This window comes from Muntiacus reevesi, chromosome 1, assembly GCF_963930625.1.
Source record: "Muntiacus reevesi chromosome 1, mMunRee1.1, whole genome shotgun sequence".
In the NCBI taxonomy this organism is placed as follows: domain Eukaryota; kingdom Metazoa; phylum Chordata; class Mammalia; order Artiodactyla; family Cervidae; genus Muntiacus; species Muntiacus reevesi.
In genome coordinates, this window is record NC_089249.1 from 239,643,639 (window position 1) to 239,659,931 (window position 16,293).

Consider the following 16,293-nt stretch of genomic DNA (forward strand, 5'->3'; position numbering starts at 1 on the left):
TCCTAACAATGCAACATTTACACAACAGTTCTGAGATAGGGAGCTCAAGCAACATCTATCTATATAATGTTACAGTGAACTACGCTGAGGTTTTAACTTAGTTCATTTTAAGAAATGAGAAGGGAGCATGCCCCACTGACTCTCATGCTAACTGCTGACTCCACCCTCCCCAAGCACTGGCATGCTATTCCAATCAGCCATCATGAAACCAAACAAAAGACACACTCAAGCTTTGTCTGCTTTATTTCACTACATGAAGTTAAGCAATAAGGCAAAATAGTAACCTGTCATTCATAAAGACCAAGGAGTGCCTCTCATTCCCAAAATGGACCAAAAAGGATATTTCTTTACAAATATGCATGACATTTAGCTCATTAAGTCTATAAACAGTCTGAACAAAAGAAAACTCTAGTTGGCCAATCAAATCACAAATTCAGATTAAATTCCCCAAATTGCAGTTTCTAGTGCTAATGACATCTAATTTGCTTGCAGTTGTACACACTCACCATACTTTAAAAATCTTGCACCTGATCTAATATAAAAAACAAACAAACAAAAGTCCAAATTCACCAGCTGCAGATATTGAACCATTTCTACTAACACACAGAATTACCGGCTTGTACTGAAAACTATCTAGAAGAAACATTAAATCAATAGCTCTGTTATTCTGCGAGTTAACTTGGTTTCTGAGGAAAAAATTCTATGATCAAAAGTGTTTTTGTGTTTCTGTGTCACATGGGGGTGATGAGACCCATTACTTCAACATTGTTATTTCTGGGAACAAACACCAGCTATATGCCATAAATGCGTAACAGTGTGTAGTCTGTGCAAACATGTAAACACAGGACGTTATTCTCTACCTTAAGGCTCATCTCCTCCACTGGCAAATATGAAGTACTGGCGTCATGGCAGGCTATAGCGGGTATTGAAATAGAAATTAATTTGACACTGTGTGGTCACAAAAACTTAAATTTGTCATTATACAACACGCTGCCCCAACTCCTAAGAGGTTAAGCCTTATTACTGTAATAATATTAGAGATATGACTTCTTTTTTTCTTATGCTGCAGCACATATATTACTCTGTAGAATATTATTTCATAATATTGGTTTGATCTTAAGAGTACTATTTAGTGTCTTTCAAAGGTTTTCTAAATATTTCTATCTTCCAAGGGGAGCTGAAAAGTTACTGTGTCCTATATCTTAAATTGCTATATACATTTTTTTTAAACTAAAGGCTTGAACTTAGAAATAAAACCAGGGTATAAACAGGAAATTTCTCTTTCCCCCTAAAGTCTGTTGGCCACTTGCTAACAATACATTTATGGAAATGTGGTGCAGCTGGTGGTCTACTTTGTCAAGTCTCATTTTAGAAAACATCACAGAAACTAAGGTTGGCAAGCCAACTCCAGGATACCAAGTGAAAACAGCATGTGTGTTGTTAGGCAAGTATTCTGGGCTGCTTGTTGAACTATTTTATGGTTTATGATCAAAATGGTCTTATGTGACAAACTGTACGATAAAAGTCATAAACTCAGGAAGCAGGAAGGTTTTTTCTTAATATCCAGTTTTGGATTAAGAGATTACAAATGTTACTTTCCTCTTTAATCACTGGAAAGAACATTAGTTCAGATCATGATAAAAATCTAACCTTTAAGGTATTTTCTGCATTCCAGAAGTGAACTTGCCCACCAAGTTTTCTTTGGGCTCTTTTCAGGTCCCAAATACTCAACAACTTACTGAGTTAAAGAGGCAGAGAGAAGAAGGGGTACAGAGTAAGAGATATAAAGCATGCCTCCCTGTGGCAGCATCAATCCCTGGATATTGTGGCAACAGTTAAAATGAATAGAATTTGCCACCCCAGTGACATGACATGCAATTGCTTCCTTCTCAAATTTTCCCTAGGAGAAAAAGTTCCATATTCTGCTGGGAAAAAAATTTTAAGAGTAACTAATACCTAAGTATCCTACATTCACTTAAAGAGATCAAATGAAGGTGCCTTAACTATTTCACAGGTCTTTCCAATCATGGCAAAACTAAAGACAACGTGACAATTCTATTTTCCTGCCAAATGGATGGGAGCCAGGAGGCAAGGAAAGGGATATATATTTAGAGTGCTAGACTATATCCAGTGGAATGCAAAAAGCAGTCGGTACAACACTGAGACCAGTGCCAGGTCATCAATAGCAGGTCTAACTTTCGGTTATTTTACGTTTTCATCTGTGAGACTGATCCTTTATGAGATCAGGTCGGGAGATTGTATGGACAGTTTCTCAGGTGGTCAATTGAATGCCACTCCAAGGAACAGCCACCCCCTTTCTTGGGACGGAACTATGCTGCTGTGAGTCAACGTGCAGGGGTTCAGTGAGGGAGACAGACTTGCAGGTGTGAAGAGAGGAGGGAACCAGAGGTACAGCAGCCGCTGTGCTCCTAACGCCTTGCCTGTGCGCCCACCCTCCCAGGAACAGGACTCAGTAGTGCACGGTACATCATTACAAACAAGGCCTAACGAAGCAGCGGCTTCCACACTGTAACAACGCAGGTTCGTGGTGATACTGTCCTTTGGGATCTGCCTGCCAGCGGAGCATTTTAAGGAAGAAGCGGGCCCAAGCTGAGCTCCACATGCTGGGTGAGCCAGATGACTTCTGCGCCCTGGTCAGTTTCTTCCATGGGGCGGATGGGAGTGGCCAGGTTTTTAAAATCGTGCTTCATCTTAAAGCACACGGTCACTTCGCCCTCCTCACGTTGTGGGGTCACTTTGATGAAAATACCCACTTTGTTGGCCTTTCTGAAGGCTATAATGCTATGGAAGGAAATAAGCACAGCATTAGGCAGGTCACAGGTCAGCCAAGCCAGTTAGACTCACAGTCATTTTATGTCCCACAGGAAATCTCTGATGACAAGATATGATCAGAATCCCGTTTGTCAACAATGAAGAGTTTCTTCAGCAAAATGCCCATCTCCTTATATTATTACAAAAGTAAAATACAGTCATAAAACTTAAGATAGGAAAAAGTAAATCTTTCTTCTTACTTTCCTCTTCAGTATACAGAGAAAAACTGTCAACAGTTTGGCTCTTGACCTACTACATATTTTTCCATGCACTTACACTTTTATGTTTTTTTAACCAAAACAAAAGGGACACACTATTCTGTAACAAGCTTTTTTCCCACTGTTTATCACAAACACCTGTCCGTATTGGTATATATAGATCTTCTCCATTTTACTTAATGAATGCAGAGTAACCATAATTTGTTTATACTGATTTCCTATTACAAACATATTTTCACATTAACTTCTATAAACATGTGGTAATATTTCTACAGGATACAGACTGGTGCTAACTCAGAGCTTTAAAGAATTTCTGGAATATCATAAATCAGTGTATCTTGCAAATAGCTTCTGTGAATTAGGAATTTTTAGAATAGAAAAAAGTCTCTAGTTGAAGTTTCCGTCTCAGTTTTCTGATATGTACTTGAAGTGTGTGTTTAAACAGTTTAGCTTCAAAAATAAAAAACAATGAAATAAACAGAACTTGATCTACTATCCAAATGATACTCAACTACTGTAAGAAAAGTTACTGAAACTAAATATTTACATATTATCCACTATTATGTACTATTAATTTCCAGATATCTGGAAGTCCTATAAAGTACAATAATGTGAAACATAATTAAGCATTATACTAGCACAACCATTTTGAACTAACTAAATTTTATTTATATTAGATTCATTTAAAAAATTCAATTAAAAATAGTTAAAAAAAAAAAAAAAAGTCTTTCTAGCCTTAATTTCCCAGGCAACAACTGATGCCTAGGAAGTTTTAAAAAAAAAAATTCAGATTCTTGGTGCCTACCTCTTTAGACCTACTAAAGAGAAGCTGTGGGGACTGGTACTCTATATGGAATTTAAGAAAAAACAATTAAAACACCCAACCTGGTGCTTTCTGAAGTTAACCCAAGTGTTGCAATCACTGTACTAACCTCACCTTTGCTGTCACTTGGTTTTTCTAATTTGTCCCATGTTATTATATTTGTTCTCTCCAATATATTGGTGAGGAAGCTTTTAATCATTTTGTTAAAAAGCCTTAAATGTGCCCTATACTAGTGTACTAAATGCTATTGCTTTTCAGCTCAAAGCACATTCTTTGTTTTCTTAATTTATTTTCTTGACCACACCACACACCTTGTGGGATCTTAGTTCCCCGAACAGGGATGGAACCTGGGTCCTCTGAAGTGGAGGTGTGGAGTCCTAACCACTGGACTGCTAGGGAATTTCCTAAGCCCACTTTCTGTATCCTGCTTTGTGACACAGGATTCTACTAACCACACTCCTGCTTTTTAAGCTGGCTCCCTTCAGGGGCTCTAACAGAGACCAGTAGCCTCTGGGAAGAAGGGGCTGCACCTCTGGGTGAGCCTCCTATCTCCACGCAGCTCCAGCAGGCAGCACGCCAGCAATGCGTCTTCACTCAGGAAGTGGCATATCCAGGCGTGGTTTCCAACTGCATAACCAGCTTCAGCATACCACTCTGCCTCTGCCAGCCTGCCATGCCAGCACCAGTCAGGCAGTGTCCCCTCCCTCCCCCATTTCCCAGGGGTCTGAGGTGCAGCTCCACGGGGCTCCTCCTTCCTTCAAGCTTCTAAATTCTAATCATTTTATAACCATTTCTCTTAATTCTCTTAGCCCTAGGCATGGTAACTGCTTCACTGAATTGCCATCTCTGGGATATTTCAGACTTCTTTTTAACTTTTAAAGTTACCCAGTTAACAAGTCTTCATATTAAATTCTCTCTGTTCAAATAACAGATGTGATTTCTGTTTTTTAGATTGAAAGCTAACCAAAATATTCCTCATCTGGGACAGGTTTGGCTTTTACTTCTCAGTTAATAACTGAGAAGTATTAGGTATGAGAGAGTAAAATCTATTAATCACTCAAAGAGGGACAGGTGGCGGGGAAGTTGACAAATCCAACGATAAATCTCTGAGGAAAGAGTACTGTACCCTGTACACAACCATTAACAAACACGCACCTGAAGATTTCTTACCATGGGAAACACAGGTTAAAACAACTGTGCTTACAGAATGATCCTAACTATGGAAATGTTACTGCTGCTTATCTCTGGTGGTGAGATTTCATTTTCTTCTTCATATGTATGATTTAATATATCCTATAATATGAGTTTCCCTTGTGGCTCAAGTGGTAAAGAATCTGCCTGCAATGTGGGAGACCTGGGTTCGATCCCTGGGTTGGGAAGATCCCCTGGAGAAGGGAAAGGCTACCCACTCCAGTGTTCTGGCCTGGAGAATTTCATGGACTCTATAGTTCATGGGGTCACAAAGAGTCGGACACGACTGAGCAACTTTCACTTTCACTTCACTAATATATCTTCATATGTATCAGCAAATAATAATAAACAGGAAGAAAAAACTACTTAAATTCGGGTAAGAAAACAGATCTACCAGCGGGCCTCCTGTACACCAGCCAAGCATGGCGTGTGGGTGGGAGGGTGGGCCGGGGCATAGGGAGCTCACTCACTCAGGATCGTCCTGGAAGTCCTGGGGTTCTGCCAGCTCGTCGTACTCTGCTGCTGCGTCCTTGCCGGCTAAGACGAGCTCTTTGGGAGGCACCGCCACCTGGAGAACAGCACAGACAGGCTGGCCTCAGAAGGGGTGGGCGCACTGCACAGCATTCACCCAACAGAGGACAGCAAAGCACTGCCCTGACCCAGACATACAGAAGGAAGCAGCAAGTTTCAAGACACATACAACATTGCTTCACTTACAAAAAGTTTAAAAGCATATTGTTTGGGAATACAGACATGTATGATAAAAGATTAAGAACAAAGAAATTTACGGGAATGAAAAAGTCAAGAGAGTGCTTAGTTCATTGGGGTTGCCATGGGTAATTCAAGTGGGAGGACATGGGGGCTTCAATTGTGCCTTTAATGTTTTATTTCTTAAGGGGCTGGTGGAACATGGGTGTTAGTATATTGTTCTCTATACTCTGTGGTATAAAAAAAGAAAAAGAAAAAGGAGAAACACATAAAACACATAAAGGAGAAACTTAAAACTTCCAACAATACAAGAGAAGATTCTACACATGTACATCACCAGATGGTCAATAATGACATCAGACTGATTATATTCTTTGCACCCAAAGATGGAGAAGCTCTACACAGTCAGCAAAAACAAGACCGGGAGCTGACTGTGGCTCAGATCATGAACTCCTTATTGCCAAATTCAGACGCAAGTTTATGAAAGGAGGGAAAACCACTAGACCATTCAGGTATGACCTAAATCAAATCCCTTTTGATTATAGAGTGGAAGTGACAGATTCAAGGAATTAGATCTGATAGACAAGAGTGCCTGAAGAACTATAGATGGAGGTTCATGACGTTGTACAGGAGGCAGTGATCAAGACAATCCCCAAGAAAAAGAAATGCAAAAAGGCGAAATGGTTGTCTGAGGACGCCTTACAAATAGCTGAGAAAAGAAGATAAGCTAAAGGCTTAGAGAGAAAAGGGAAGATATACCCACTTGAAAGCAGAGTTCCAAAGAATAGCAAAGAGAGATAAGAAAGCCTTCTTCAGTGATCAATGGAAATAGAGCAAAACAATAGAATGCGAAAGACAAGAGATATCTTTGAGAAAATCAGAGATACCAAGGTAACATTTCATGCAAAGATGAGTACAATAAAGGACAGAAACGGTATGGACCTGACAGAAGCAGAAAAGATTAAGAAGAGGTGGCAAGAATACATAGAAGAACTATACAAAAAAGATCTTAATGACCCAGATAACCACAATGGTGTGATCACTCACCTAGAGCCTGACATCCTGGAATGCAAAGTCAAGTGGGCCTTAGGAAGCATCACTACGAACAAAGCTAGTGGAGGTGATGGAATTCCAGCTAAGCTATTTCAAATCCTAAAAGATGATGCTGTTAAAGTGCTGCACTCAATCCGCCACAAATTTGGAAAACTCAGCAGTGGCCACAGGACTGGAAAAGGTCAGTTTTCATTCCAATCCCAAAGAATGTTCAAACTACCGCACAATTGCACTCATCTCACATGGTAGCAAAGAAATGCTCAAAATTCTCCAAGCCAGGCTTCAACAGTACGTGAACCGTGAACTTCCAGATGTTCAAGCTGGATTTAGAAAAGGCAGAGGAATCAGAGATCAAAGTGTCAACATCTGTTGGATTATAGAAAAAGCAAGAAAGTTCCAGAAAAACATCTACTTCTGCTTTATTGACTATGCCAAAGCCTTTCACTGTGTGGATCACCACAAACTGTGGAAAATTCTTCAAGAGATGGGAATACCAGACCACCTTACTTTACCTGCCTCCTGAGAAATCTGCATGCAGGTCAAGAAGCAACAGATAGAACCAGATATGGAACAATAGACTGGTTCCAAACTGGGAAAGGAGTTCATCAGTCAAGGCTGTATATTGTTACCCTGCTTATTTAACTTCTATGCAGAGTACATCATGCGAAATGCCGGGCTAGATGAAGCACAACCTGGAATCAAGACTGCCAGGAGAAATATCAATGACCTCAGATAACGCAGATGACACCACCTTTATGGTAGATAGTAAAAAAGAACTCAAGACCCTCTTGATAAGAATGAAAGAGGAGACTGAAAAAGCTGGCTTAAAACTCAACATATAAAAAATGAAGATCATGGCATCTGATTCCATCACTTCATGACAAATAGATGGGGAAATAGTGGAAACAGTGACATATTTTATTTTGGGGGGCTCCAAAATCACTGTAGATGGTGACTGCAGCCATGAAATAAAAAGATGCTAGCTCCTTGGAAGAAAAGGTATGACAAACCTAGACAGAGTATTATGAATCAAAGACATTACTTTGCTGACAAAGGTCTGTCTAGTCAAAGCTATGGTTTTTCCAGCAGACATGTATGGATGTGAGAGTTGGACCATAAAAGCGGCTGAGGGCTGAAGAATTGATGCTTTTGAACTGCGGTGTTAGAGAAGACTCTTGAGAGTCCCTTGGCCTGCAAGGAGGTCAAACAAGTCCATCTTAAGGAAATCAGTCCTGAATATTCTATTGATAGGATTGACCCTGAAACTGAAATTCCAATACTTTGACCACCTGATGCAAAGAACAACCCTGATGCTGGGAAAGATCGAGGCGGGAGAAGGGGACGACAGAGGATGAGATGGTTGGATGGCATCACCAACTCACTGGACATGAGTTTGAGCAAGCCCTGTGAGTTAGTAATGGACAGGAAAGCCTGGCGTCCTGCAGTCCATGGGGTCGCAAAGAGTCAGACACAACTGAGCGACTAAACTGAACTGAAAGGAGAAACAGTGGTTCCAACATATTTTCTGAAATGGGAATACTGGCTATGTTTATGGCCATGAGAAACAGTTTTCTTCAGGCTTAGCCTTTTGTTGTAACTAGGCTTCAACTTTGCTATGTTAGAGGTTAACAGATAACAATGTTAATAACATTTCTAATTATGGAAATAAATGTGGCTGGGGAGCTGAAAGAGAAAAGCAGCAAATTCATAAGCTGGGTATATTTATCAGGCACTTATTTCTATCTGAATAGAGACACTGGACAGATAGCTCACTAGTGTTATTTTGAAAAGGAGCAAGGACAGGTGAGTGTCATCTCTCTTTGGAAGTGATGCTGGGAAATGAATCATTAAAAAGCAGAAGGAAAAATAAAGAGATAAATTCTCTACTAATAAGCATAACTTGAAAAACAGCTAATTAAAGATATAGGCATCCTTTCTGCTGATTTGTGATGAATATCATGCTGAATTATGAGTCAATAAAATGGTCTATTACAGAGAAAAGTTCTTGTTCTAAAATTTCAAGTACTAGATGAATCATGAAGTAAAATGTAGAAAGGTCTCAGTTCATTCATTCAAGTAATACTGAGAGTCAAAATCACCTATTTTAATATTTAGTGCCACGTATACTCTATGTAGGGCTTCCCAGGTGGTGCTAGTGGTGAAGAACACATCTGCCAATGCTGGAGACATAAGAGACGTGGGTTCAATCCCTGGGTCAGGAAGATCCCCTGGAAGAGGGCATGACAACCCACTCCATTACTGTTGCCTGGAGAATCCCATGGACAGAGGGGCCTGGCGGACTATGGTCCACAGGGTTGCAAAGAATTGGACATGACTGAGGTGACTTAGCATGCATACACACATGCATACTCTATGTAAGCAGAGGGGATCTAGCTGAGGCACATCAGCTTTTAAAAGGAAATGTCATTTCCTTTGCATCTTAAAGAATGAGTATGCCTCAGGCAGAAAGAGAGGTATGGGCATGTCTGTCAGAAGAGTGGGATGGGAAGGAAGAATTCTAGGTAAAATGAGTAGCATATATAATTCTCCAGGAACATTAGAGTTTACGACTCATTGGATCTGCTTGGATCTCAATTAATGTGCATGATCTAGAGTATGTTAGATTTAGTCGTTTTAGGGAAGATCATCACGGAAGAAAAGAGATGAGGATATTAAGGAGCTCTTAAGCTATGCCAAGGAATTTAGTTTATTCCAACGTCAGAGGGACACCAAACAAGCAGCCTGCCATGATCAAAGCTAAATCTTAGAAAGATAATCCTAACTGCAAGACAGAAGATGGGCGGGAGTGGAAGTGGGGGTGAACTAAAAACAGGGAGTTAGAAAGTCACTGTCATAGTCCATGTGAGAAATGATGAAATCCTCAAAAAGGGCAGCGGCAGTGTGCCTGCAGATAAAGTAGAAAACTCTAGAGGTGAAATCAAGAGAACCTGAAGACTTGATGTGAAAATGAGAATGTGGAGTCCTTTAAAGCAGGTCAAATGAGGCCACTCCAGGAAAGTCAGGGTCACTCAGAATGAAGCAAAACATTCCTACCTTAGCAGTGCTGTTGATATTATCAGGGTCCCCCTCCTCACACTCCAAAAGAGTCACATGGGTGAGGTTCTCCACTGGATTCGTGAGAGTCAGGAGGACCTGGCTCTCCTGGGAAAAGGAAAGGTATCTTTCAGACATTCTTCACTGCTGCCACCTAGGTCCACCTTCTTTCATGATTATATCACAAAATCATCACCCAGTGCACCCCCACCTCCCACCATCACTCCTGAGCACCCCACCTGTACCTCTACATCACTGCATTCTTAAATGCTCATCAACTCCTATATTACTTATACACTAGTCTATATACTCTTTAGAGTTGCTATTTCACTGAGGAAATAGATCAGATTCCATAAAAAGGGCCAGTTACTAGATCCAGAAATTCTGAGAAATATACATTATCTAAATGATTGTTTAAACTTTATAACTCTTACCCTACCCAGGATGTCACTAGGACTTAAAAGAAGGAAGTCCTCATGAATAAAATATAGGAACCATGGCCAGCCAGATGTATTAATACAGCAAAAAAAAAAAAAAAAAAAGGGTATATCAAGACTATAGAAGACTTTTAAGATTTTTTGAACTTTTTTGGTATGCTCTTTAGATTAGCAAAATAAAAGAAATCTTTGAAATGAACAGGGACTATAAAAGTGTCTTTATTGCTGTAGAACATTCTGTAATTTGTTGAGAGGCATGTGTGGGAGTTAAGGACTCAAAGAACAGAGGGGCTGCAATAACAAAGAAATCTATGACAACACACACACACAGATGTTAGAGAATCATACACACACATGGTGTACACACACACACACACACACACCACACAGGAAGAGAGCTGAAGCTACCTGTGGGGTCTAATATCTCCCTTTTTACCAGCCATAATTCTACCACCATATAATGTGCACCCTGCTCCTTCTGCATATAATATCAAAAATGCTACAATCAAGAATCCCAGCTTAAGGATACTTAAAATCTCAGTCCCTTTATTATTTCAAACTTCCTTCTTTTCTATCTCTGCTCATTGAATCCCGTGTCAAATATGCACAGCCACCACATACACTAAGCACACATCTTTGATCAATTAACTCTTTCTCTTCCCCTTAATATACATGGTACTAACCTTCATGTAGCGAAGGTTGGGAATTGACATGATTCTCACTTCTGGGATATAATTGCTGTAAGTGAATAAAAAATGTATTAATGTTCATTGTGGTCTCTTAAAAGATATGATTTCTTCTTGTTAATCAGAACATGTCAGAGAAAATTTTAAAGATTCTTCCTATCACTACAATAAGAATTTAAGACATGAAATCAAACCGGGAATGAGTTCTTTCTGAAATCTCACATGTGCCTCTATATATCCATGCATCAAGGTGGATATCTCCCTTATATATTTATTAGATAATGTCTTTTGAGATTTTTATTAATTCATTTCTGTAAATCTATACAGCAACTGGTGATAAGATCCAATACTGACTTAATAATACATTGCAGGGGTACAAAAACAATACCACATACTTACCAAACATTTTTACATAGCATTTACTACGTACCAGGCAATATTTGAAGTTTGTTACAAATATTAACTCATGTAATCCTCATTGCAACTGCATGAAACAGGTATTACTATTATCCCCATTATAAAGATGAAGACACTAAGCTTAGGAGAAGCAGCCTGCTGAAGTGGCCAGGATTCAAACCTAGGCAGACTGGCTGCAGGGTCTTGCTCTTAACCGCTCTGTATGCTACCTCTCTGAATAAGACAACAGAATGCTCTACTTATGTGTACTTGTTCTGGATTCAAAACCACTGGGGTTCAAATTCCAGCTTAGTATTTATACACTAAGATATTCCTTTGTAAAGAGCAGGGCAAGATATTTAGCTCTTTGTGTCTTGGTTTCTTCAATCATAAAGTGAGAACATTGAAAGTTCCTTTTTATTGTGAAGAACAAATTAAATAGTATGTACAAAAAGTGCTTGGAACAAAGCACGCATAAATGTTATCATGCAAATATTAACTGAAGATAAAATCTATTGCAACACTTCAAGAGGGTGCATGTAGGAGGGCATCTTAGCATTAAGGTATTTTAACTTCAGACTAGCTATTTTTCATGATCGTCATCACAATTCTCTGAGTAATTTGATATAAAATTCAAGGGCCCCACTATCAAAGATTTGGATTTAGCTGGTCTGATTTGTGGCCAGAACGTAAGTATTAAGATTCCTTGGTGACTCTGCCATGACGCCAGAAAAAAAAATACACTTTTTTCCCCAAAGAACTCTTAAGAAACTGATGTGAAGCACATCTGGCCATTCAGTATTTCTGCAAGGAGTGTAACTCTTAATTCTTAATTAGGAAAGGAGTTCATACCACATGTCACTTCTGTAGTCCTAATCAGTCATGCATTAAATAACAGTAGTTAGCGAAACAGATCATACTGTATGGGGTTTTACAGTTACAAAGCACTTGCAAACATAATAGCTCATTTGATCCTTCTTAACAAATACATGAGGATGGCAGGACTGGTGTTAAGCCCATTTCAGAGATGAGGAAAATCAGTTTAGACAAATTCTGTGACATACCCATATCTGGCCCTCCTAGTTCCTTCCTCCTAAGTTACCAGACCAGTACTTACCTGCCATTTGACTGTCAATGATTTCTTTTTAATTGTTGTATAATACTCTACATGCATGTGTCTCAATTTAATCAACTATTTCTTTTTTAATGGTTAATCAGTTTGACATTAAAACTGTTTCTAGCTTTTTACCATTAAAATGTTACAACACACATCTTTTAAAAATGTTATCTTTATATATTACTGGTCTTTATATATTGCTTTTGTTTCTATAGAATAGATTCATGAGATAGTACTACCAGGTTAAAATGTGTATGTCATTTTGTCTTGATATTCCAAGTCACTCTCCAGAAAGACTCTAGCAATTCACTCTACCAACAATATGTACAAGTATGTTTACCCACATTCCCATGAGCACTCAGAACTAATATTTAAAAGTTTCCTATCAAGTCTCAGCATCTTTCCACATATTTACCAGCCATTTGGAATTTCTATTCTGTGAGTGACATATTCAAATCCTTTGCCCCACCTCATCTCCCCATCCCACCCATTCCAGGGATATTCAAGTTTTATGGAGTAGCAAATATTCTCTCTTACTTGACTGTCTCAGGACTTTGTTGTCAATTTTGTTTTTTATAACTCATATTTTTCTGATAAGGTCAAAGCTGACTATTTTCCTTATTAGCTTCTGGGCTTCCTGCCTTACTTAGGAAGGGCTCTCTCACCCTAAAGTCAAGACAATAATTTCCTAATTATTCTTTTTGATAGATGATTTTCATACACAAAATTCTCTTTTACTGACAAGTCCCAGTGAGTTAACATGAATTTAATTATTTTCATCCCATGCAACAAAGCACTATCAGAAGATAGTTCAATAATAGTGTTACAGGATAGTCTTCCATCTGCTATACTTATATTTATATATTTATAAAGTTTTTTACTTTATTTTTTAAAAAGATCATCCCAAACTTAGGTACTTTATCATTTGGAATGAATGACTCTCCAACCAACAACATACCACATTGCCAGAGACCATACTATTACATGTCCCTGATATAAACACCTTGGATTCTGTGTCTGTAGACTTGCCTTAAACTTCCTGTTATGTAGTTCAAAACCATAACAAGAACAGAATAGCAAGATTATTCTGATGTAGCTTCTCTCTTCTTTTTTTAAGCCAAGAGTAAGCACATTTCATAGTGAGGGAAAAACAAAACAGTAACCTGAAACACCAAGTCCAAATACTCACACAGCAACCATCTGGATTTTGAATTTGATAGATGTTGGATTAAATTCTGGCTTGCTCAAATTATGTTCACATTTCTAAAATGAAAAAAATATATAATATGTATTGGAGGATAACAAGAATACAATCTGCTGATCCACACAGCTGTTAAATTCAGAAGCACAGCATTTAGTACAGTTTGATTTTATTTTGTTGCAAGATCACATATATTTTAAAACAGTGTATATTACTGATAACAAAAATATAGGAAAGATGATGTTTTGGACTCCTGGAAATAAGCAACCACACTATCAAATATTATAACCCTGAGTGCTTCAAATTGAAATAATAAAACTAACAAATACTTTAAAAAATTTTTTTATTTTTAAATTTATTTCTGGCTATGCTGGGTCTTCACTGCCATGCACAGGCTTTCTTTAGTTGTGGTTAGAGGGCTTCTCATTGTAGTGAGTTCTCTTGTTGCAGAGTACAGGCTCTCCGAGAAGGCAATGGCACCCCACTCCAGTACTCTTACCTGGAAAATCCCATGGACGGAGGAGCCTGGTAGGCTGCAGTCCATGGGGTCGCTAAGAGTCAGACATGACTGAGCGACTTCACTTTCACTTTTAACTTTCACGCATTGGAGAAGGAAATGGCAACCCACTCCAGTGTTCTTGCCTGGAGAATCCCAGGGACAGAGGAGCCTGGTGGGCTGCCGTCTATGGGGTCGCACAGAGTCGGACATGACTGAAGCAACTTAGCAGCAGCAGCAGCAGCATAGGCTCTAGGTTCGCGGGCCTCAGTAGTTGCAGCTCAAGGGCTTAGTTGCTCCACAGCATGCAGGATCTTCCTGGATCAGAAACCCAGGAACCCGTGTCCCCTGCCTTGGCAGGTGGACTCGAAACCACTGAACCACCAGTGACGTCCCTAATACATACTTCTAATTAAGTGTGAACAATGTGAATTTTGCTGAGTTTTCCTCTTTCCTGTTTTCTTTTTGGCTGTGGCTTGCAGTGGCATGCAGGATCTTCCTCAATCAGGGATCAAAGTGAAAGCATGGGGTCCTAACCAATGGACTGTCAGGGAAGTCCCTTCTTTGTTTTATGTTATTATTAGTCCTTTTTAACTTTGTCTCTACTAGTCTAAAAGATATGCATTCTTGGTTTAAGTGAACTTAAACACCACACTGATTGTAGGAGGTAGGTGTAGGTACTGTAAATATTGTCTGTATTTCACAGATGATGAAAATGGGGCACAGGAAAGGTAAATAATCTGTGCAAACGTCACAGAGCCAGTAAGACTTGGAGCTGGGATTTAAATCCAAGTGCTGTGATTTCAGATCTCATGCTTTAGAATAAACAATTACTTGCTTACTATCTTGAATAGGCTCCACCTATATCCAGTTAAAAATTTTTTTAACCCTAGAAAAAAAAGAACAGTATAAAGATACCAGTTACTGATCCTACTGCTCCTCTCCTCAAAGCCAACCAGTTTCTCATGTACAGCTGATGAGCATAAAAGTATACACACATATCATCTTTCTTTTTCACAGTAACACAAAAGAGAATATTTTATATTCTTCTGCCTTTTTCACCAAATCTATCTTGGAAATTATATACTAACACACACAGAGGTATCTCTGTGTCCTATTTAATAACTCTGTAACTTATTTAACCGACCCAAATTGATAAATGCTTCCACAATTTTGCTACTACAAATAACATAGCAATGAGTAATCTTGTATGCAAATCACTTCCCACATGCATAAATATATCTGTAGGATAATTTCCTAAAAGTGCATTGGTTATTTTGATGGATACTGCCAAATTGCTAACTTCTGCCAATCTGATGATTATGAAATGGTTTCTCACTGCAGTTTTAATATACACTTCCTGATTACTGTACATGTTTGAGTATCTCTCCCCTTTACTGGGAACTGGGATTCCCTCTGCCATAACTGGCACATTAGTATCTACTTGACAATTTTATAGTGGGGTATTATCTTTTCCTTACTGATTTGTTATACTTCTTCACATATTCTGGATACTAATTCTCTGTCAATTACATACTTTACAAATTACTCTTCTCAGTCTATGATCTATCTTTTCATTTCTTTATGGTTTTCCCTGTAATGGGGGTACAAATTTTAATGTGTCAAATATGTAATTTTATCCTTTATGGTTTATCTTACTATGGACTACTTACTCCCTTAACCAGAAGTCATAAAGAATATTCTTCCATATTTCCTTCTAGAAGTATTGCTTTTCATATTTACTCTTTAAAGTTTTCAAGGTTCCTAAAATTGACTTCTGGGTATCGTGTTAAGTTAGAGGACTCATTTTTTTTTTTTTCATAGAATCACTTGAGATGATTTCACAGGCTATTCTTTCCCCAGTGACTTGAAAGGCCATTATTTGGTGAAATCAAGTTTCCCGACATGCATAAGTCTGTTTCTGCTTTCTCTATTCTGCTTCAACAGTCTATAAATCTAACATAAACAAATACTTTTTATATGTGTGTGTGTATGTATATATATATTCCCTCTTTTCTTACATAAAAAGTTACGTGCCTGCTATACACCCTGTTTTTTTTGCATTTATAAATACATCCCAT

At 38.7% G+C, this 16,293-nt stretch overlaps 1 protein-coding gene across 1 annotated transcript in view; it reads right to left on the bottom strand.

Annotated features, from left to right (window-relative positions):
• Positions 1-225: 225 nt before the first annotated feature.
• The window catches only part of DCTN4 (dynactin subunit 4), a 32,592-nt gene continuing 16,524 nt past the window's right edge, over positions 226-16,293 (bottom strand). Inside the window, exons 9-13 of the mRNA XM_065918933.1 lie at positions 13,705-13,778; positions 11,000-11,054; positions 9,880-9,987; positions 5,535-5,632; positions 226-2,802 (exon numbers count right to left, since the gene is read on the bottom strand). Coding sequence (XP_065775005.1) covers positions 2,589-2,802; positions 5,535-5,632; positions 9,880-9,987; positions 11,000-11,054; positions 13,705-13,778 — 549 coding nt within the window. The 3' untranslated portion in view covers positions 226-2,588. The remainder of the gene's footprint in view (positions 2,803-5,534; positions 5,633-9,879; positions 9,988-10,999; positions 11,055-13,704; positions 13,779-16,293) is intronic.